This window comes from Ranitomeya imitator, chromosome 1 (assembly GCF_032444005.1).
Source record: "Ranitomeya imitator isolate aRanImi1 chromosome 1, aRanImi1.pri, whole genome shotgun sequence".
Classification (NCBI taxonomy): domain Eukaryota; kingdom Metazoa; phylum Chordata; class Amphibia; order Anura; family Dendrobatidae; genus Ranitomeya; species Ranitomeya imitator.
Window position 1 is genome coordinate 726,542,227 of NC_091282.1, and position 23,973 is coordinate 726,566,199.

The 23,973-nt window shown below is 40.4% G+C and overlaps 1 protein-coding gene across 1 annotated transcript; it reads left to right on the plus strand.

Annotated features, from left to right (window-relative positions):
- LOC138644375 (galectin-3-like) lies at positions 1-23,645 on the plus strand. The gene is made up of 7 exons (XM_069732685.1): positions 1-165; positions 14,589-14,641; positions 18,248-18,268; positions 20,257-20,412; positions 20,574-20,656; positions 21,688-21,853; positions 23,343-23,645. The coding sequence occupies exons 3-7, from the start codon at positions 18,251-18,253 to the stop codon at positions 23,496-23,498; spliced, it is 579 nt and encodes a 192-aa protein (XP_069588786.1). The 5' UTR covers positions 1-165; positions 14,589-14,641; positions 18,248-18,250; the 3' UTR covers positions 23,499-23,645.
- The last annotated feature ends 328 nt before the right edge of the window (positions 23,646-23,973 follow it).

A 23,973-nucleotide genomic window follows, 5' to 3' on the forward strand; every position in this document is an offset into this window, starting at 1 on the left:
TTCAGGTTTGGGTAGATGTTTCTGGATACGTGTGGTATTACTGGGCGTGCACACCGCCCCCTTCCACAATCAAAGCCCCCTTTATATTAGAGTGCTTGCTGCTGCAGAGTTGTGCTGACTTTTTTTTCCTGCCCTTCTGCTTGTGGTTCCTGCCTGCATCCATCAGTGAGTATACTTTGCTTGTTCCTTATTCCTACAACTGGTTTTACTTTTTGCTAAATGTTTTACTTTTTGATAGCCAAATTGATACTGACATATGTATAGGCTGGAAAAAGAATAAGGTATAGCGAGGGAGGGGCGGACGAGCCAAAGATGCCACTTGTCCAGTTGCCCTACAGGTAAAGGGGTCACTTCCACCTCCAAAACTGCAAGCGAAGATACCTAAGCGGGTGCGTTCTGATGACCTGTAAAGGACCCATATACTGTTCTTGCACAGGGGCCCTATTCTGTGTGTGTGAGCCCCGGGTATATCAGAGGAAGTCCCAGTAGTCTTCTGGTTTGTGGGGAGGGAGGCTTCACTTATGCTGACCCCCCCCCCCCTTCTCCATGGATCGCGTAATAACTGTGAGGCCGGCGTCACACTAGCGAGTTTTACGGACATATCAGCGCAGAAAATACGTCCAGAAAATACGCATTGCACATGGCCCAATGATTCTCTATGGGGCAGCTCCTATCTGCCGAATATTACACATCCGTAATATACGGTATGTTACGGGCGTAGAAAATCACAGCATGCTGCGTTTGTCAGCGTATTGCGCAAAAAATATGCCAGTGAAAGTATATGGGGGTGAGAAAATTACGGACTACACACGGACCATGCGTGTGACTTGCAAGAAATAGGCCAGCGTCACACTCAGCGTATAAAAATACGGTCCGTAATTTACGGCCGTAATACGCAGAAAAGTCCCCAAAATAGTGGTCCGTATCTCATCCGTAGGCAGGGTGTGTCAGCGTATTTTGTGCATGGCATCCTCCGTATGTAATCCGTATGGCATCCGTACTGCGAGATTTTCTCGCAGGCTTGCAAAACCGACATACGGACATACAATGGATCCCTGTTCTCAAAAAATCGTAAAAACATATATACTGTCTATATATATATATATAAATATATATGTCAGTGAGACACATATATATATATATATATATATATATTAATATTTCATACAGCGCTAGATAGCTTAAAAGCCGGTAATTCAATTGCCGGCTTTTGCTATCTCCTTCCCAAACCCGACATGATACGAGACATGGTTTACATACAGTAAACCATCTCATATCCCTTTTTTTGCATATTCCACACTACTAATGTTAGTAGTGTGTATCTGCAAAACTTGGGCGCTGTAGTTATTAATTTGAAGGGTTAAATGGCGGAAAAAAATGGCGTGGGCTCCCACTGGTAAAGCCAGTGCCTGAGGGCAGATATTAATAGCCTGGAGAGGGACCATGGTTATAGGACCCTGGCTAAAAACATCTGCCCCCAGCCACCCCAGAAAAGGCACATCTGGAAGACGCGCCTATTCTGGCACTTGGCCACTCTCTTCCCATTCCCGTGTAGAGGTGGGATATGGGGTAATAAAGGGTTAATGTCACCTTGCTATTGTAAGGTGACATTAAGCCAGATTAATAATGGAGAGGCGTCAATTATGACACCTATCCATTATTAATCCAATTGTCTGAAATGGTTAAAAAGCACACACACACACATTATTACAAAGTCTTTTAATGAAATAAAAACACAGGTTGTTGGAATAGTTTATTAGACTGGTAATCCACCTGAAGACCCTCGTTCTGTAAAAAAGGTAAAAAAAACAACAATAATATCCCATACCTTCCGATGATCAGTCTCATCCCACGCTGTAAATCCATCTGAAGGGGTTAACTAATTTTACAAGCAGGAGCTAATTCTCTGTGAATTTAGGCCTAAACTGTGGCGTGACAAGTAATTTGTCAGATCCATCGTAACCCCTGCGGCTACATAGGGACAGTCTCACACGGGTGTCACGCAGATATATGTCCATCATGTTATAGCTCGTCTTTCTCTGCGATGAAGACTTCGAATGACTCTCGGTTTCATGAATGGTTACGAAACAGACTGGGTGCGACATGTCTGCATTAGCATTTATTGTTTAAGTGCAAAACACTTGTAATGTTAGATTTAATATTTATTTGTGACCAAATTTAAAAAAAAAAGCAAAATATAGGTTAAAATTGTGCTGGTTAGGGCCTACAGCGTCTGTGCAGTCTTGTCTCCATGGTTACAGGCTACAAAGTCTATGTAGTTATGTGGTAATCCCTCCTGCTCATCAGTAAGGAATGGGGGGGGGGGGACATATAGAAATGAGTAACCTATATGACTGCAGGATCTGACTACAAAGGGGTTATTTGTAGTCTGTTACTACGGCGACACAGCCGATCTCTCTTGCTTAGGCCTCTACTGAGGGCAAAATCTCAATATAGATCTATTAGAAATTAATCTGCCGACGTCATCAGCATGGTGGTAGCAAATGTCCTATGTGCTTTATTTACCCCCAATAAGAAAGACATGGATGTTCAAATAAACATGGGGGTGATTAACCCCTTAGGCTACTTTCACACTAGCGTTTTTTTAAATCCGTCACAATGCGTCGTTTTGCAGGAAAAACGCATCCTGCAAAAGTGCTTGCAGGATGCGTTTTTTCCCCATACACTTCTATTGACGACGCATTTGCGACGGATTTGCACACTTCGCATCCGTCTTGCGACGGATGCGTCATGCTTTGGCGGACCGTCGGGAGAAAAAAACCCTACATGTAACGTTTTTTTCTCCCGACGGACCGCATTTTCCGACCGCGCATGCGCGGCCGGAACTCCGCCCCCACCTCCCCGCACCTTACAATGGGGCAGCGGATGCGCCGGAAAAATGCATCCGCTGCCTCCATTGTGCAATGCAGCAAACGCTAGCGTTGGAATCTCTCCTCGACGCATTGCGACGGGGAGATTCCGACGCTAGTGTGAAAGAAGCCTTAGTGACAGAGCTAATTTGGTACTTAATGACCGAGCCAATTTTTGCAATTCTGACCACTGTCACTTTATGAGGTTATAACTCTGGAACGCTTCAACGGATCCCGCTGATTCTGAGAATGTTTTTCCGTCACATATTGTACTTCATGTTAGTGGTAACATTTCTTCGATATTACTTGCGATTATTTATGAAAAAAACGGAAATATGGCAAAAAAAATTTAAATTTAGCAATTTTCAAACTTTGTATTTTTATGCCCTTAAATCAGAGAGATATGTCACGAAAAATAGTTAATAAATAACATTTTCCACATGTCTACTTTACATCAGCACAATTTTGGAAACAAAATTTTTTTTTGTTAGGGAGTTATAAGGGTTAAAAGTTGACCAGCAATTTCTCATTTTTACAACACCATTTTGTTTAGGGACCACATCACATTTGAAGTCATTTTAAGGGGTCTATATGATAGAAAATAACGAAGTGTGACACCATTCTAAAAACTGCACCCCTCGAGGTTCTCAAAACCACATTCAAGAAGTTTATTAACCCTTTACGTGCTTCACAGGAACTGAAACAATGTGGAAGGAAAAAATGAACATTTAACTTTTTTTTGCAAACATTATTATTCAGAACCTTTTTTTTTATTTTCACAAGTGTAAAAACAGAAATGTAACCATAAATTTTGTTATGCAATTTTTCCTGAATACGCCAATACCCCATATGTGGGGGTAAACCACTGTTTGGGCGCACCGCAGAACTTGGAAGTGAAGGAGCGCCATTTGACTTTTTCAATGCAGAATTGGCTGGAATTGAGATCGGACGCCATGTCACGTTTAGAGAGCCCCTGATGTGCGTAAACAGTGGAAACCCCCCACAAGTGACACCATTTTGTAAACTAGACCCCTTAAGGAACTTATCTAGATGTGTGGTGAGCACTTTGAACCCCCAAGAGCTTCACATAAGTTTATAACGTAGAGCCGTGAAAATAAAAAATCGCTTTTGTTTACACAAAAATGATCTTTTCGCCCACAAATTCTTATTTTCGCAAGGGTAACAGGAGAAATTAGACCACAAAAGTTGTTGTGCGATTTCTCCTGAATACGCCAATACCCCATATGTGCGGGTAAACCACTGTTTGGGTGCACGGCAGGGCTTGGAAGAGAAGGAGCGCCGTTTGACTTTTTCAATGTAGAATTGGCAGGAATTGAGATTGGACGCCATGTCGCGTTTGGAGAGCCCCTGATGTGCCTAAACAGTGGAAACCCCCACAAGTGACACCATTTTGGAAACTAGACCCCTTAAGGAACTTATCAAGATGTGTGGTGAGCACTTTGAACCCCCATGTGCTTCACAGAAGTTTATAACGTTGAGCCGTGAAAATAAAAAATCACATTTTTTCTACAAAAATGATCTTTTTGCCCCCAAATTTTATTTTCACAAGGGTAACAGGAGAAATTAGACCACAAAAGTTGTAGTGCAATTTCTCCTGAGTACGTTGATACCCAATATGTGGGGGTAAACCACTGTTTGGGCGCACCGCAGAGCTTGGAAGAGAAGGAGTGCCGTTTTACTTTTTCAATGTAGAATTGTCTGGAATTGAGATCGGACGCCATGTCGGGTTTGGAGAGCCCCTGATGTGCCTAAACAGTGGAAACCCCCCACAAGTGACCCCATTTTGGAAACTAAACCCCCCATGGAACTTATCTAGATGTGTGGTGAGAACTTTGAATGCCCAAGTGCTTCACAGAAGTTTAGATGCAGAGTCGTGAAAATAAAAAATATTTTTTTTTCCACAAAAAAGATTTTTCAGCCCCCATGTTTTTATTTTCACAAGAGTAACAAGAGAAATCGGACCCCAAAAGTTGTTGTCCAATTTGTCCTGAGTATGCTGGTACCCCAAATGTGGGGGTAAACCACTGTTTGGGCGCACGGCAGAGCTCGGAAGGGAAGGAGTGCCTGTTTTGCAATGCAGACTTTGATAGAATGGTCTGCGGGCGTTATGTTGCGTTTGCAGAGCCCCTGATGTACCTAAACAGTAGAAACCCTCCACAATGACCCCATTTTGGAAACTAGACCCCCCAAGGAACTTATCTAGATGTGTGGTGAGAACGTTGAATGCCCAACTGCTTCACAGAAGTTTAGAATGCAGAGTCGTGAAAATAAAAAATATTTTTTTTTCCACAAAAATGATATTGTAGCCCCCAAGTTTTTATTTTCACAAGGGTAACAGGAGAAATTGGACCACAATAGTTCTTGTCCAATTTATCCTGAGTACACTGATGTGCCATATGTGGGGGTAAACCACTGTTTGGCCGCACGGCAGAGCTCGGAAGGGAAGGAGCGCCTGTTTTGGAATGCAGATTTAGATAGAATGGTCTGCGGGCGTTATGTTGCGTTTGCAGAGCCCCTGATGTACCTAAACAGTAGTAACCCCCCACAAGTGACCCTGTTTTGGAAACTAGACCCCCCATGGAACTTATCTAGATGTGTGGTGAGAACTTTGAATGCCCAAGTGCTGCACAGAAGTTTAGAATGCAGAGTCGTGAAAATAAAAAATATTTTTTTTTCCACATAAAAGATTTTTTAGCCCCCAAGTTTTTATTTTCACAAGGGTAACAAGAGAAATCGGACCCCAAAAGTTGTTGTCCAATTTGTCCTGAGTATGCTGGTACCCCATATGTGGGGATAAACCACTGTTTGGGCGCACGGCAGAGCTCAGAAGGAAGGAGCACCATTTTGGAATGCAGACTTTGATAGAATGGTCTGCGGGCGTTATCTTGCGTTTGCAGAGCCCCTGATGTACCTAAACAGTAGAAACCCTCCACAATGACCCCATTTTGGAAACTAGACCCCCCAAGGAACTTATCTAGATGTGTGGTGAGAACTTTGAATGCCCAAGTGCTTCACAGAAGTTTAGAATGCAGAGTCGTGAAAATAAAAAATATTTTTTTTTCCACAAAAATGATATTGTAGCCCCCAAGTTTTTATTTTCACAAGGGTAACAGGAGAAATTGGACCACAGTAGTTGTTGTCCAATTTATCCTGAGTACACTGATGTGCCATATGTGGGGGTAAACCACTGTTTGGCCGCACGGCAGAGCTCGGAAGAGAAGGAGCGCCTGTTTTGGAATGCAGACTTAGATAGAATGGTCTGTGGGCGTTATGTTGCGTTTGCAGAGCCCCTGATGTACCTAAACAGTAGTAACCCCCCACAAGTGACCCCGTTTTGGAAACTAGACCCCCCAAGGAACTTATCTAGATGTGTGGTGAGAACTTTGAATGCCCAAGTGCTTCACAGAAGTTTATAATGCAGAGTCATGGAAATAAAAAATATTTTGTTTTCCACAAAAAAGATTTTTTAGCCCCCAAGTTTTTATTTTCACAAGGTTAACAGGAGAAATTGGACCCCAAAAGTTGTTGTCCAATTTATCCCAAGTACGCTGATGCCCCATATGTGGGGGTAACCCACTGTTTGGGCGCACAGCAGAGCTCAGAAGGGAGGGAGCACCATTTGACTTTTTGAGCGCAAAATTGTCTGTCGTGTTTGGAGACCCTCTGATGTACCTAAACAGTGGAAACCCCCCAATTCTAGCTCCAACCCTAACCCCAACACACCCCTAACCCTAATCCCAACCCGATCCATAATCCTAATCACTAACCCTATCGATAATCACAACCCTTACCCCAAAACAACCCTAATGTCAACCCTAACCATAACCCTAATCAAAACCCTAAATCCAACACACCCCTAATCCTAATCTCAACCCTAACCTCAAACCCAACCTTAATCCCAATACACCCCTAATCACAACCTTAACCTTAACCCTAATCCCAAACCTAACCCTAATCCCAAGCGTAACCCTAATGCCAACCCTAACCCTAATACCAACCCTAAGCCAAACCCTAACACTAATCCCAACTCTAACCCTAACTTTAGCCCCAAACCTAGCCCTAACTTTAGCCCCAACCCTAACCCTAGCCCTAAGGCTACTTTCACACTTTCGTCGTTTGGCATCCGTCGCAATCCGTCGTTTTGGACAAAAAACGGATCCTGCAAATGTGCCTGCAGGATGCGTTTTTTGCCCATAGACTTGTATTGCCGACGGATCGTGACGGATGGCCACACTTCGCGTCCGTCGTGCACTGGATCAGTTGTGTTTTGGCGGACCGTCGGCACAAAAAACGTTCAATGTAATGTTTTTTTGTACGTCGCGTCTGCCATTTCTGACCGCACATGCGTGGCTGTAACTCCGCCCCCTCCTCCCCAGGACATAGATTGCGTTGAAAAACTACATCCGCTGCCCACGTTGTGCACAATTTTCACAACGTGCGTCGGTATGTCGGGCCGACGCATTGCGACGGCCCCGTACCGACGTAAGTGTGAAAGAAGCCTAACCCTAAATTTAGCCCCAACCCTAACCCTAAATTTAGCCCCAACCCTAATCCTAAATTTAGCCCCAACCCTAACCCTAAATTTAGCCCCAACCCTAACCCTAAATTTAGCACCAACCCTAACCCTAAATTTAGCCCCAACCCTAACCCTAAAACCTAGCCCTAACCCTAACCCTAATCCTAGCCCTAACCCTAACCCTAACCCTAGCCCTAACCCTAACCTTAACCTTGGCCCTAACCCTAACCCTAATTTTAGTCCCAACTGCTTTTCTCCTGCCGGCCAGCAGATGGTGACAGATGGGCGCACTGCGCATGTGCCCGCCATTTTTTTTTTGCCAAGAAGATGCCGGCGGCCAGGAGGAGCAGCAAGAGGACCCAGGGACATCGGTAAGTATGATAGGGTCCCCGAATCCCCCTATTTCTCTGTCCTCTGATGTGCGATCACATCAGAGGACAGAGAATTACACTTTGCTTTTTTTTTTTTTGCGGCCGCCGGTAAACAGTTAATTACCGGCGATCGCAAAACAGGGGTTGGTAAAACCAACCCCGATCATGTTCTTTGGTGTCTCGGCTACCCCTGGTAGCCGAGACCCCAAAGATTCTCTCGGTGCCAGCCGGCGGGCGCACTGCGCATGCGCCCGCCATTTTGAAGATGGCGGCGCCCATCGGGAGCCACGAGGAGCACCGGGGGAGACAGGTAAGTATTGGGGGGCTACCTGGGACCCCATTTCTTTGTCCTCTGATGTGCGATCACATCGGAGGACAGAGAAATTAAAAATAAATCGCGGTTTGTTTGTTTTTTGCGATCGCCGGTAAACGGTTAATTACCGGCAATCGCAAATGCGGGGTCGGTAAAAAAACCCCGAATCATGTTCTCTGGGGTCTCGGCTACCCCTGGCAGCCGAGACCCCGGAGAAAATCCGACTCTGGGGGGCGCTATTTACTTTTTCCACAGCGCCGTTAATTATGTGCACACATAGAAAGGAGCTCTGTGGATTTTTCTGCAGCAGATTTTAGAAATCCGCAGGTAAAAGGCACTGCGTTTTACCTGCGGATTCCACCTGCGGTATTACACCTGCGGATTCCTATTGAGGAACAGGTGTAAACCGCTGCGGAATCCGCACAAAGAATTGACATGCTGTGGAATGTAAATCGCAGCATTTCTGTGCATTTTTTTCCGCAGCATGGGCACTGCGGATTGCGTTTTCCATAGGTTTACATGGTACTGTAAACGCATGGAAAGCTGCTGCGGACCAGCAGCAAAATCCACAACGTGTGCACATAGCCTAAAGGAGACACTGCTTATGGCTGTAACATGGCTGAAATCTGGCTACGTTCAGCTCCTCGCCTTCCCCTCAGGCTCAGTTCTCTTTATACCAGAATGACCCTTGATCTTCATCTTTAATCCTGGCGGTGCTTCTGTTAGCAGTGATTGTGTTGTGTGTGTGTGTGTGTGTGTGGTGTTTTTTTTTTTTTTTATTTTTCTCTGAAGATAAACTGTTTGTCACCCTAATGGTTAAAAAAAGGCAAAGCTCCCTGCCCTCGACAAATGTGTGAATAAGGACTTGGCCTATGAGAATGGATTCTAAGAGTGTGTGTTTGTGAAGGATAACCCAGGTTCTACTATTAAAAGCCCATAAATGATGAATTTAGGTGTTCCAGTGTTTAGCTCGTCAATGTACAATAAACGAGCGCAGATCTAGTAGACACAAATCAGTCAGTGCTTGTTTACTGGACATAATGATGGCTAATACAATCCTTCTGAGCAAATATACCCATTGCTCGGGTTTTCCTGAGCACCCTCGGGTGGTCTCCGAGTATTTATGACTGCCGGAGATTTAGTTTACCTTGCCCCAGCTGCATGATTTACAGCTACTAGCCAGCCTGAGTACATGTGGGGGTTGCCTGGTTGCTAGGGAATCCCCACATGTAATCAAGCTGTTTAGTAGCTGTAAATCATGCAGCTTGGGCAAGGTAAACTATGGTAAATCTCCGAGCAGTCACAAATACTCGGAGACAACCCGAGCAACGAGTATATTCACTCATCACTATTTGACAGTCATCAGATTCTTGTTCCTTGGGGTATCAGATAATTTATTCCAGAAAAATATAGATCTACTGATGTAGCTGTGAATTTTGGAGGGATTGACTGTGTTAAATATGCTTATTTGGCACATTTATTTAATCAAGACTATTCACCAGGTGCATTACTCTTAAAGAAAAAATGTCATGATATTCTCATAAAAAATATAGTGGTTTATTGAATTGTCCACAGGAAAACCAAATTGCAGCAAAACATAAAAATAGATAAAATAGTTACGAACAGATTATCCATGTGTAAATATCAGTGCTTGTTACTCATGTTTCCCAAAGTTCTGTATGGTAAAAGCCGTCTGTCTGTGTGAACTCTGAAGTCATCATGGCTACCAGCTGTTCCTTCCTTGTGTGACTTGTCTAATGTCCATGGAGAATGATGGTGAAGGCAGGAGGTGGCAGACCCCACGTGACAAAAAGCCCCCTTCCTTGCTAAGAGACGTCATTTATATGTCCCACAGACTACGTGTCCCCTTTATATGGTGTTGACTTATACTCTGAGCTACACATAGAAATAGCTGTTGTAATGTCTGCAAGAAGCAATGTGCTCAGTGCAGAATTGAGAATAATTCAATTAATAATTAATATTTAACAATTCCCCCTTTTGAGGGTGACAGACATTGATTGGAACCCTCAAATTAAACATATTAATAAAATCTTCTTTCTTCTTTTCTTCTTCTTTGGCAAAATAATTTAATGTTTATAATATCAATAATACTAATAGTATTGTTATACGTACTCAATAATATAATGGTATGTAAATTCATGTTATGGTAAGCCGTGACTAATATTCATATAAAATATATAACTATACTTCCCTATACATAATTGAAGCATCTCAGGTCTGATCATCATCTGATTTCATCTGGTCTTCATCTTGATGTCTTCTTCTTGGGTCTTTTAAAACAATCTTTATTATAATTCTTTTGAAATAGATGATGGCATGTAGATATTGTAGAGACTGTGTGTCATGTGTCAATCAAAGTCCATAAATTCAAATGTTGATAACAAAACAAAGTCCATAGATAAAATGTAGCTTTAATATCTGTGCAGTGTCATCTTTAAAGACCTGGACTTACATTGGTTCGCCTTGGATCTGGAATCCTTCCATATCATCCGCATTGGTCTTGGAACAGTTGTGACATCTTTGGTCAGCACAGCAAAGGTTAAATTGACTCTTCCTTGCTAAACATAGCACCATAACCAGTCCTTAGTGCACAGGACACATGTCAGGGTTGTAGCGTCCTAACAATTACTGATTGTTCACCAGCCTTCATGGAAGTCTTATAGGTGATAGGAAACCACTGGAACGTGATAAATACATAAACACAGTTCATCTTAGCATCATAGGATCATCATCCTCTCCAATTGTGATTGTCAGTTTAGATACTGTACTCATAGTTGTCAGTGATGGATGCTGTAGTTGTGAGTGGTGACTTGAATTGTATTTGACACAGTCTATTATTATTCAGAAATCATAGCATTGTTACCTTGTGGAACTTCTGGATAATGGCTTTTCTTCTTGCAACTTTTAAGAATGAATTGAATTTAGAAATATGAAAAGTCTTTATTAACGTAACTTCAGTATCTTGATTGAAGTCTTCATTCCCTGTTCTATACCAAATCTGGTAATTTTCCTCACTTATAATATCACAGTGTACCATAACCATCAATAATATCCATATAATTATTATCAGAATATTAATATGGAATTCATATTTGGAAAATAATAATAATATGATAATACATCATTAACCATATTCTTCATGTGATAGGACATTTTTATGTCATAGGTGTAATTTCTTTTTGAACCCATAGATGTCAGTGTGTCTTTTATGTAACAAGTGTTTCCATCTTTATTACTAAAACTTTATTAATAAACTATATTTATTAGACCAATAATATGTAAGAATGTATAGCCATGAACCAAAATAAGAATAAATTAATGAATGAGTGAAAGAATTGTTGTATTTAACTCAGAATTGAAACATTTTTCTTATAATGAAACCATTTGATCACTATATTTAATAAAGCAATATTTTTGTAGACATTACTTTATTAAATATTGATTTTTTTCTTCATGAGATAAAAAATAAAAATGAAAAATTAAGAATAAAAATGAAGTAAGAAAAAATTAAAAATGAAAAATAAAAATGAGAATAAAAATAATTTGTTGATGACAAATGCTTAGGTTATGTCTCAGTAACACATTCCCTTTAATATTTTCATCATTTAGATGTTGTCATAACCTTCGATTTCCAAAATATTGAAATTATGCAACTTTGCATATAATATCCTTCATTAGAGAAAAAATTACTTTTATGATACTTAATGTTATTATACCCAATAGTACCTTATTAATATTTCTTCTTTATTAAAATGTGTGAAGAAGAGGTATTGATGAAATGTGATGATGTAATCAAGATCAAAAACACATTTCCCCCTTACTATCAACAATTATTATTTTATGAAAAAATTAATTTGTAAAAACCAAAATTAAAAATAATTATTTTAATAACTGTCATATCAGCTTGTGCCATATATTTGTTTGAAGATGTGTACCCATCTATGTAACCATTAAAAAAAACACTGAATATCATAAAATTATAATTTGGAAAAATGTTCTAAATGTAGATTTTCTTGATAAACCATATTGATGGGTGATTGTACTTATTCACTATTAACTAAATCAAAAAATAATAATTACTAAAGAAATATAGAAATATATATTGAGTAGATAATATTTAAATGTATCTTAATATTCGAATAATTTAACTGAATCACATATTTCCCATAAACACAAGTTTTTTTTTCTTTTTTCCAACATACCATAAATCATGAGGCCTCTTTCATACTGTACATACACATCACATTATTTACTCTTACGTTAACTTCACTCTTAGCAGCTGCTCATACGGTCATCTGTCATCTGTCACTCAGACTGTGACACATATAGAAGTTGAAACTACATATTTCACATACAAAGAATAAGAATACATGTATATTAACCCAAAATATTGTATCCTAATTATCAATGCGCATTGTAAACTATTATTTCATATTTTAATATTTCTTTGAATATTCCCTAACTACACATTATCTACAGTAACGCTATGTTCTAACCTATAGACAGGACTCATCCATAAGAAACTTGAGCATTTGTTCTACAGCTATATCTGGTACAGGGCCTGCAACTGAATCCATTTGACTTGTAAAGGCTGAGGGGGGTTCTAAATTCTTCTTAAACTAAAACAAGGGTATATGGTATCCTTATTTTTAACTCACAGTTGTCACATGTCATGCACCATGCAGTGAAAAAAAAAATGTAGCTTGTTACAGGAAAAAATTACAGTACACAAATTTTAGATTGTTAGTTATGTATTATTTCTTTTAAATGTTAAAATATATATATATATATATTATATATATATATATATATATATATATATATATATATATATATATATATATATATACATATATATAATCATGCGGTTATTATAACTTCCTGTGTAAATAAAGACATAAATTCATGTAAGAGGTTTTTTGTTCAATCCCTGCTTTGAAATTAAAATTCTAAGGAAAAATAAAAGATAATGGTTCATTTCATATTTATTTAAAAACAAAATAATTTAAATATCTTATACATATGTATATATTTAATAAATGTATTTAATGTAATTCTAAGTATTATTACTGGGTAAATTGTAATTATTTCATTATACATATAAAAATACAGTTAATATAATCTCTACTTGTACAAATATGCTAAAGTATTTATCGTATACTATATTAATATATATAACTGCAGAATTATATTGTATACAATAATTACATCAATAAATAATACATTGTATAACTCATTTACACATCATATAATATAATTTCATTTTTAGGAAATTCCTAAACCAAAATGTATCTCTCTGTCGATAATTTGTTGAAAACCTCTATTCAAAATTGCCATTTTTAGATCTTTGAAGAGCTGTGATAATGGAGTGTTCAGCTCACCCCCCATGCTCACCTGTTTCTGTCTGTAAATTTCTGCCATCTTTACAGATAGATCAGAACCTTCAGCTTTTAACCCTTTCAGAGCAACTTCAGTGGAGGACTCCTGCATTTTTTTTATAGGGCCTATAACAAATATGTAATTTTCTTCGTACTTCATAGATGTGATTTTGGGTATAACTCAGATTTGGAAATTTTGATTTTGGCTTCTCATAAGATATAATTCTGCCTGTTTTAAAAAACTTAGTATGATTTGTTTTCCTTTCAAGATTCTGTTTTCTAGAAAAATCAAGGGATTGTGCACACTCAAATAATCTTTTTGTGATGCAATAACACGAGATACAGGATTTAGGAATCCAAATTTGTTTACAAAATTTATCATTGATTGTTTATTGAAATTTGTAATGACAGTTTTGTACAACCTTTCAAATATGGACATTGAATGTAAAAGTACATTCTTTCCGGCCAATCTTCAATTTTAGAAGAATATCAATATCTGGATAATTTTCTTTTAATCCACAGAATATCAACATTTTTAATCTTTCTACATCAGTCATTTCTTCATGGAACTCATCATTCTGCATTTTTAATCAGAACCTTCTGGAAAAAGTTACTGGAAGCCACATTTTAAACAACTGATTTTTCTCCTCTTTAGTCAAATCAAACTTATCAGTAAAACTCTCAAATATCTCTGAATTTCTGCACACATGGATTTTGTCATCATATGCAGGAATGATTTTGCATAATTTTAACAAGATTTTCCTAGATTTAGTTTGAAGTTGGGCTTCTGAGTTGTCTTCTTTTTTTTAATGGCCCTTCTACATCTGTTTCTTGTACATCATCTTTGTCAGATGTCATGTCTCCTACGTTTCCTCCGTACGTTTTTCATCACGAGACACAAGGTCACCTTGAGTGGCCATTACAGACATGTGTGTCACATCTTGTTCTCTCTTTACATTACAGTCAATCTTGGGATCATCATTAATTTCCTTAGAAATTCTTTCTACACAGTCTTTTTTGGACTTTTCTGTAACGTACTTGTGAAATACATCAATCATATGTAAAATATTTTTCAGTTGTACTTTTTCTTTTTCCTAGATACTAGCTTAGAATCTATCTTTAGATTTGCAATATTGCATTCTGCAAATAAGGTAAGCCAAAATATTTCTACGTTTTTAGACTTTTCGCCTAGACTTAAAAATTCCAGCGAACTTGACTTAGAATACGTATTAATTAAATCCATTTTTCTTACCTTGAAATATCACAGCTTGTAGTTCCTTTGTTAGACAACGCTGGGCTCTGGTCATCAGCACGTCTGTCTTCAGCACTTCTAATGCCAGTGCTTGTCAATCCATCTGACACCTATTAGTCTCTGTTACTCATAGGTTCTTGTGAGATCTTTGTGACTTGAAGTTTTGAAGTGGAATTCCTGAAAACTTGCACAACATCTAGCGAAGCTCTTCTCTCTTCCCCCGTGTGCAAGGTGAAGGAAATTCACACAAAAATAGCACAAAAAATCAAAACTGGCTGGCTTGGCCAATGTTAAATATGCTTATTTGGCACATTTATTTAATCAAGACTATTCACCAGGTGCATTACTCTTAAAGAAAAAATGTCATGATATTCTCATAAAAAATATAGTGGTTTATTGAATTGTCCACAGGAAAACCAAATTGCAGCAAAACATAAAAATAGATGAAATAGTTACGAACAGATTTCCATGTGTAAATATCAGCGCTTGTTACTCATCTTTCCCAAAGTTCTGAATGGTAAAAGCCGTCTGTCTGTGTGAACTCTGAAGTCATCATGGCTACCAGCTGTTCCTTCCTTGTGTGACTTGTCTCATGTCCATGGAGAATGATGGTGAAGGCAGGAGGTGACAGACTCCACATGACAAAAAGCCCCCTTCCTTGCTAAGAGACGTTATTTATATGTCCCACAGACCACGTGTTCCCTTTATATGGTGTTGACTTATTCTCTGAGCTGCACATAGAAATAGCTGTTGTAATGTCTGCAAGAAGCAATGTGCTCAGTACAGAATTGAGAATAATTCAATTAATAATTAATATTTAACAGCCTGAGATTTTATGTGTACAATAGCTTAGCCACCATTATCTCACAGCATGCAGAAGAGGTGTAGTTTGGGCATTCTTTTCTTTTCAATATAACCAATCCCTAGTTCTTGCATTAGTGTTGAAAAGACATTCACTTTTGGCTAGGCTGAGATTGTGTATGATGATGCTGGGGAGGTGTTGGGACCTTAGTATACATTTGTTCTAAATACTTTGACAAAGTAGAGCTCTTCAATACCTGGTGCCATGGACTATATTCTTAGCTCAATATCTAAGAAGTAGCATCTCATAAAGCAAATGCAGCAGTAAGTGTGGACCTAGTCGGAATCTTTTCAATATGGAAAGCCATTCTATTCTTTTAGGGTTTGTTGGCCCCATGGATGTGGCCACATTTCTGTCATTCTGCTTGTTTAACAGAGGATATACAATCGTCCTTTGTTTCTCCTTTCTAAAGATGAGTTTAAGATGTCTCTACCTAAAGTGATCTATGTGCATTTTATGCCATTGTAATGCCAGCACTCCAGCCAATGGCCAACATTGCCACCGGTAGTAAAGTGGCTCAATAATGCATGTCCCTATGATAACAACAAATTAATTATTTTGTAACTTTTTTTTACCCCTTCTTGCTGAGACAATTCTTGTACTTTTTTTTTTCCCTCCACTTCCATGTGATATAGAATTTTTTTTAAGTTGACAATGACATGGCTTTATTTGGCTACGTGCCCATGATCAGCAATGGCAGCATTGTGGACGCAGCGCATGTGTGCATTCTACATTATGAGCACAGTTGATGAGATTTTATAGAAGTTCCATGCCCACTGTTTTTTTTTTTGCATAAACTTAAACTTGTGTAATGGCAGGGCTGATGGGAGTTGCGGTGTGCGTGCACACAGCAATATCTTCATTCAAATGCCGCTGTCAGTGTTTACTGCTCAGAGCTACTGTTGTTACAGGCTTGTGCACTTTACACTTTATTTAGCACTTTGTTATTTTTTGGCACAGGTCTGTTATTATTTTCACACTATTTTTCAACATTTTTACACTTTCACTAGTGTATATTTGCATATTGGTTCACTATTTTTATCCATTGCTATTTGGGCTCTGAATGTACTTTTATATACTCGGATGTGCGTCCGTATATTTTACTATTTTTTTTACTACTTTTTATACTATTTATGTAATCTGGTACTGTACTTGTGCATTGTGTCCCATTTCCTGATTTTAATTCGACTATAGTAATAATCTACTATATAATTGTCTAAGGGTCACTTCCGATTGTCTGTCTTTCTGTCTGTCACGGATATTCATTGGTCGCGGCCTCTGTCTGTCATGGAAATCCAAGTCGCTGATTGGTTGCGGCAAAACAGCCACGACCAATCAGCGACGGGCACAGTCCGGCGGCAAAATGGCCGTTCCTTCCTCCCCGCAGTCAGTGCTCGCTCCATAATCCCCTCCAGTCAGCACTCACACAGGGTTAATGGCAGCGCTAATGGACCGCGGTGTACCGCACTCCGTTAACGCTGCTATTAACCCTGTGTGACCAACTTTTTACTATTGACTCTGCCTATGGAGCATCAATAGTGAAAAGATCTAATGTTAAAAATAATAAAAAAAATAAAAAAATCATTATATACTCACCGTCCGTTGGCCCCCTCGGATCCAGAACAGGCCTTTCCTGCTCCTCGCGACGCCCCGGTGACTGCTCCATGCATTGCGATCTCGCAAGATGATGACGTAGTGGTCTTGGGAGATGGCTACGTCATCATCTCGCGAGACCGCAATGCACTCTTGAGACCGGAGCGCGCGAGGAGCGTCGGTAACTGCTTCGCCTGGATCCGGGGGCCAACGGAAGGTGAGTATATAACTATTTTTTTATTTTAATTCTTTTTTTTTTAACAGGGATATGATGCCCACATTGCTATATACGTGGGCTGTGCAATATACTACGTGGGCTGTGCAATATACTACGTAGGCTGTGCAATATACTACGTGGGCTGTGCAATATACTACGTGGGCGGTGCTATATACTATGTGGCCGGCCATAAACTACGTGGCTGTGCTATATACTACGTGGCCGGCCACGAACAATCAGCGATAGGCGCAGTGTGGCCGCGAATTGGCGCGGGATTTGAACCAGGCTTCGCTAATTGGTCGCGGCCGACCGAATCCTGTGTATTCAATGTATTATTCTAAAATCTTCATAAATAAACTACATACATATTCTAGAATACCAGATTTGTTAGAATCGGGCTACCATCTAGTGAAAATATATTCTTTAGACTTTTTGGTCGTTTTTTGTTTTTTTCTTTTCATGGATTCAAAGTAAGTACACCATTGTCATCAGGTCTAAGCTCTATTTTAATTATGTATGTACTGTGAAATTTGGTGACCATCAACTTTAAAGGGATCTCTCTGCTCTTACATGTCTTGCTCGGTGAGTATCTGCATTCCCAATGAAATATCTATTCTTGAGCATTTTTTTCTTACATTGTGGGAATGTAACCTAACTCGTCCTGAAAATGTCTGAATAAATACACTATTTGGATGTTAGCATAGACCTAAATAAATGTTATAATGTTTTTTTCTTGTATATAGAGGGACTGAGCTGCACCGACCTCTCTACTGGTCACTGTTTGATGTTATAATGTTATTGAGACTTTTTTTTTTTCCTCCTTTTCATTTCAGAAAATGTCTGACTGCTTCTCGGTAAGTGGGAACAGTCTTCTTACTTGCTGATTTCTAACTGAGGTGGGGTTTGGATGGGTTTTAGGTTGTAATTACCGTTATTGTACAGATTTACGGACCTTTCCTTTTTTATATTAAGGTTGAAATGTCCCATTGAACTTGCATTTTTGCTATTGAAGCATTTCTACCAGACAGGAAAATAGTCAGTCAGTATTTTGCGCATACATCCCACCCCCTGTTCTGAAACAATGGGTAACCCCTAAGACATGGGGGTCAACAACCATAAAAAGTTGCCAGTCCCTAAAGATTTGATACTGAGCCTCCTAACACAATCTAAGGCCTGTCTCACACGTCCAGATAACTCCGGTACCGGAAAAATCGTTACCGGAGTTATCCGTGTCCGTGTGCTCACGTGGCACATCAGTGTGGCACACGTGTGGCAGCCGTGTGCCGCCCGTGTGCTGACTGGGTACCACATGGACCATACAGGAGACAGCGCTACAGTAAGCGCTGTCCCCTGCATGTGGTGCTGAAGCCGCCATTAATTCTTTCTCCCCAGCAGCGTTCGCTGGAGAGAAGGAATGAAAAATCATTATTTGTTTGTTTTTTTTTGTTAAAATAAAGTTCCCGGTAATCTCCCCCCTCCCACCCGCTGTGCGCCCGCCCGCTGGCATTAAAATACTCACCCAGCTCCCTCGAAGCTTCCTCTCAGCGCCGCAGCTTGTCCTGTATGAGCGGTCACGTGGTGCCGCACATTATAGTGATGAATATGCGGGTCCACCTCCCATAGGGGTGGAGCCGCATATTCATCACTGTAATGTGCGGCACCACGTGACCACTCATACAGGACAAGCTGCGACGCTGAGAGGAAGCTTCGAGGGAGCTGGGTGAGTATTTTAATGCCAGCGGGCGGGCGCACAGGGGGAGGGAGGCGTTAGCTGACCGGGAACTTTATTTTAAACACACACACAAAAAAAAACCTGATTTTTCATTCCTTCTCTCCAGCGAACGCTGCTGGGGAGAAGGAATGAATTCTGGATTCAGCACCACACGCTGGGGACAGCACTTAACTCTAGCGGTCTCCTGCACGGTCCGTGTTGTACCCAGTTGGCACACGGACGGCACACGGACAGCATCCGTATGCAGTACGTGTTTACACGGACCCATTGACTTTAATGGGTCCGTGTGATACGTGCGCTCCCACAAACACTGACATGTCTCTGTGTTTTCCAAACAGACACACGGTCCGTGAAAACACGCTGACATGTGCAGAGACACATTTATTTTAATGTGTCTACGTGAGTCAATGTCTCCGGTACGTGAGGAAACTGTCACCTCACGTACCGGAGACACTGACGTGTGAAACCGGCCTAATTAGCATTCCTAATTACTTTGTTACATTAGTCACTGTGATTTTTGGCGAAACAAAACCATTTTTATATGAGATTTACAGGCATGTAGCAATTAGGAAAACTGTCCCCAAAACCTACCAGAAGATTTAAGCTCTCGTGGCCAAAGTTAGGAGTGTACACTAACTTTTTTTTTTTAACCAGCTCGACGATGCTTTATCTGGTCCAGGCGCCCTGCAATCAAAAGGGCAGAACTTGAATAAGAAATCTGAAGAGAAGTACGGCAACACTCACCGGTCCAGTGTGGTGCAACAATCTTTATTCAAGCCTTTAAAACGCCATCACATAGACGGCCCGGGACCCGTTGAAGCGCTGACGTAGGCGCGAAACGGCTGTCGTCACATCCTACTCACCTCCTCCCTTGTTTCACAGTCCCGGGCCGTCTATGTGAAGGCGTTTTAAAGGCTTGAATAAAGATTGTTGCACCACACTGGACCAGTGAGTGTTGCCGTACTTCTCTTCAGATTTCTTGTTGGATCATACCTGCTTTCCGTACGAGCACCTCTGCTGGGATGTCAGGCTCACGCCTGGAGGCATTGTTGTCAGCACACTGATCTCACAGCAGCTGTGCGGTCAAACTTTCTTCTTTGTTTGTTTCAGAACTTGAATAATCCTTGGGGAAGTCAGAACCCTGGACAACCTTGTTTGCCTGGTCAGCAGTACCCAGGATATCCTGGATTTCCTGCAGCTGGACAACAGTATCCAACAGGGGCTACCATATGCCCGACAGCACCTATAGTAGCTCCTGGTCCAAAGGTAAGTCTGGAAGAATGGACACCTACAAGCATTTAACAAGAACGATTTATAGTTTCGCCACTCAACCTTCATCTGGCACAAGAGCTGGTGAAACGTTTGCAAAATGATTTGTTTTCACGTAAAAAGCATCACGTTTACATTTTTTTAAATTTTATTTATAGGCTGTACCATGTGCCTTACCCTTACCCTCAGGATGCACCCAAGGAATGATGTTGAATATTTGCGGCATACCAACTGGTAACAGGTAGATTGCAGATTACTTCAACACCCATCATATGTCAACTAATAGTCATAATGGCCTCAACTCCAAAGCCGTGCCAACCACCAGCAGTGTAATTCTTGAAGCTAGTGAGTCCCAATGCAAAAAATCCAACAGGGCCCCTAATCTTTAATAGAATTTGTACTTGCCCCACTCTCCCCATAAGCTTCAGGGCCTGGCCCGGATGTAACTGCATCCCCATGCGCCTATTTTGGTTATTAATTTCAAAGTTATAAACATTAGAATCATTCCATCGCATCCTTGGCAGCGCTCCTGGGAGCCAAATTTTTGTTTCCCTTATCTGAATCCCACTTTGGTTATCGTGAGCCACCTGGCCTCGCCATACAAAGTGTTGGCTATACCATCCCAGCTCCATATGCAGAATTCTCACCAATTTGTTGACATGACGCTTGAAGAAAGGTGTAAGGCACTTTGGAGGTATATAAAAGTATTTGTGCGCTGTGGCTTTTTTATAATATGAACCTCGGTGTATTTATAACCCCAGTAGTGTTGACTGCGTAGGTCCAGATCCCAAAAAACGCCATGGATTTCACAAACTAAGAGGCAGAGGTACTTTGTTATGCTGACATCCAAAGATAACTTGTGTATAACCTCTACACTTGCCATTGAGCCCCTCTGCTCACAATTGAGAAGCTGAGCACTTCTGCTTTGATTTTTGCCATCTCCAGACCAGGCCCGGAAGAACGCTCATTTATCAGCCCTGTAAGAATTCTGGCAATCGCCCGACAAACACCCAAAATGCTTGTTAATCAGATCACGAACGCTGGTATGAAAAATCATTGTAAGGCCAGGTTCACATGGAGGATGGATATACATTTTTCTGAGCAATTTGTTTTTTGTTTTTGTGGACAGTACTTGGATCGAAAATAGTGGTGTGAACCTCTTTAGCTGCAGCACATCGCCTCTTTCTAATGAGATGTTCTGTCGATAATATATTTTCAGCCTTGCTCGGCTTCACAGTGGGGAATATTCTGATGCTCCGTTTATTCTTTCAGGTTTTTTATTGACTTTGAAGAAGGAAATAATGTTGCTTTCCACTTCAATCCCCGATTTGATGAAAATCCTAAGGTAGTTGTGCGCAATTCAGTTATTCAAGGTACATGGGGACAAGAAGAACGTCAATGTCCAAAGTTTCCATTTCAGATGCAACAACCATTCAAGGTAAAAATGAAGAGGAATAATCTCCACTTTTATAACCTTTTAAACATGCAATGTATACTTTTTTAATAAAAAATGATATGAAAATTGTGCTGATTTAGCCCCATAGAGACTAAGGTTCCAGATCTCCTAGCCGTAGGAAATAGTAAAGTCTACACTTCCTGCAGCCACCACTAGGGGGAGCTTTCTGTATAATGTTTATTTAATAAAATGCTGTGCAGTAAGAGCTCCCCCTGGTGGAGGCAGCAGATTATATGATTATTTTTAAATCTGTAATTTGCTGTATTACCAAATTTCTTGTAAGTTGGTAGTGCAGGGGAAGATTAACTTCAATGTTATTAAACGTGTCTGAGCTCAATAGTAGGGTTATGAGCCTGTACGACACTTTCTGATGGTGCTTAGCAGTGTGCTTTAAAACAGCCTTTTGTAATATCAGTGGGTCGTGGGGTCCCAGGACTCTGCTATATGATGGGTATCAACGCGTTTCACCGATTGGATGCATCTGGTTATCCAAGCCTCCTGATGATCCAATCGGTGAAACGCGTTGAGGCATGAGGAACTTATCCTCAGAACATCACCAAACGATGAGTACCCTATTGGGCTTAACTGGCATCTTTTTAACAATATAAGATGAGTGCACAGTGTTCATCCAGACTGTGCTATTTTCTATTGATATAGAGGAAATCTGTCTTATGTCTATAACTGTGGTTGAAAAGTGGTTATATGCCCACTATATTATATACAGTCTATGTATAGGGCCACTGATAGGGTGAGCCGTCGAGGAGTGTGGGGCGCCGTTTCCGCTGTACAGTAGGGTGCCAACCTCCACAGTTAGGTAGGCTGCCAGAGCAGGGAACAGTTATAGAGAGGTACTCTATGCATGTTATGCACTTTTTTTGCACTTTAATATAGTTTGTTATGCACTCTACCTCACACTGTCTATATGATTGCTATGGATGACTAACGTTTAAAAGCAATCACTGTCCTTTTCATATCTTTCCTGTCGTGTTAGAGTGGAGCTCAACTGCATCACATTATTATCAGGGGCTGGACAGGAGTAAAAGGGACAGCCACCGTTGAGCGGGGGCGCCTATCTCGAAAAATTCTAGGGTGCCAACCTCCACTGCATAGGCAGGGAAATTCAGAACATTTACAGTGTGAGGGCTATGTTGTAGCTAAGCACGGTTGTCTGTATGGTGAGTGTGTTCAGTATTTTAAGTGATGAAATAAAAATGTAGTTTTATTCAGTATCGGTTAAGTACAAGGTTTTCCGGTTTGGTTTTTTTGATTTTGAACCTTGAATGTCCAATCAAAAATTTTCTGTCCTCACTGAGGTATCGCATTACAGCCACAGCCTATGAAGATGGTGAAATATAAAGCAGCCTTCCTTTTTTTCTAGTGTTTCTCACCCCATTGCAGGATTATAGCATCTGTATAACTTCTTCCATGTTGCTGATGGAGGAGCCTGATTTTATATATTTATTTTCTTCAGCTTCAAATTCTTTTTGAACCAGACGACTATAAAGTGATTGTGAACAATGAGACCATCTGCAAGTACTCACACAAGCTGAAAAACTTTGCCGGGATTAAGATTATACGCATTCATGGTGCCGTGACAATCAACAATGCTTCAGTTACTATGGTGTAATCTGTATCTCCATTTCCTTATTATCACATGTAGCCACATTGTTCATTGACCGGTACAAGCTGATCAGGTGCATATATAGCTCTGCTGCTATACAAGATTTATATCTGCGAAGCTGGAGACTTCAAATAAAATCTATACACCCCCATGTCTGAATGATTGCTCCTTGTCTATAGGTTCATGCATGTCTAGGTGGAAACATTGAGATTCTGGTTTGGCTATTATCCTAAGTCATGTGACAAGGCTAGTTAAAGGGCCAACCTTGACTTGCAGGATTGCTACCTTCCAATAGGTGGCACTAGAGTTCTAGATCTCTTCCTCTCTGAAGAGACAAGTTGCATAATTAGGTGGAAGCAGTAACAATATGCTGCCCCCTGCTGCCTAAATCTGGTATTTCTCCTCTAAGCCAGATCTGAAAACTTAAGTAGTGCAATATGAAATGCCAGTTGATTCACATTACCAAATTGTTTATTATTGT

What these genes read in the sequence shown, in the direction of transcription:
- LOC138644375 (XM_069732685.1), top strand. An exon ending in TAGTAGCTCCTGGTCCAAAG is followed by an intron (nt 20,413 to 20,573) that starts GTAAGTCTGGAA and finishes TTTTATTTATAG; the next exon opens with GCTGTACCATGTGCCTTACC. An exon ending in GGCATACCAACTGGTAACAG is followed by an intron (nt 20,657 to 21,687) that starts GTAGATTGCAGA and finishes TTATTCTTTCAG; the next exon opens with GTTTTTTATTGACTTTGAAG.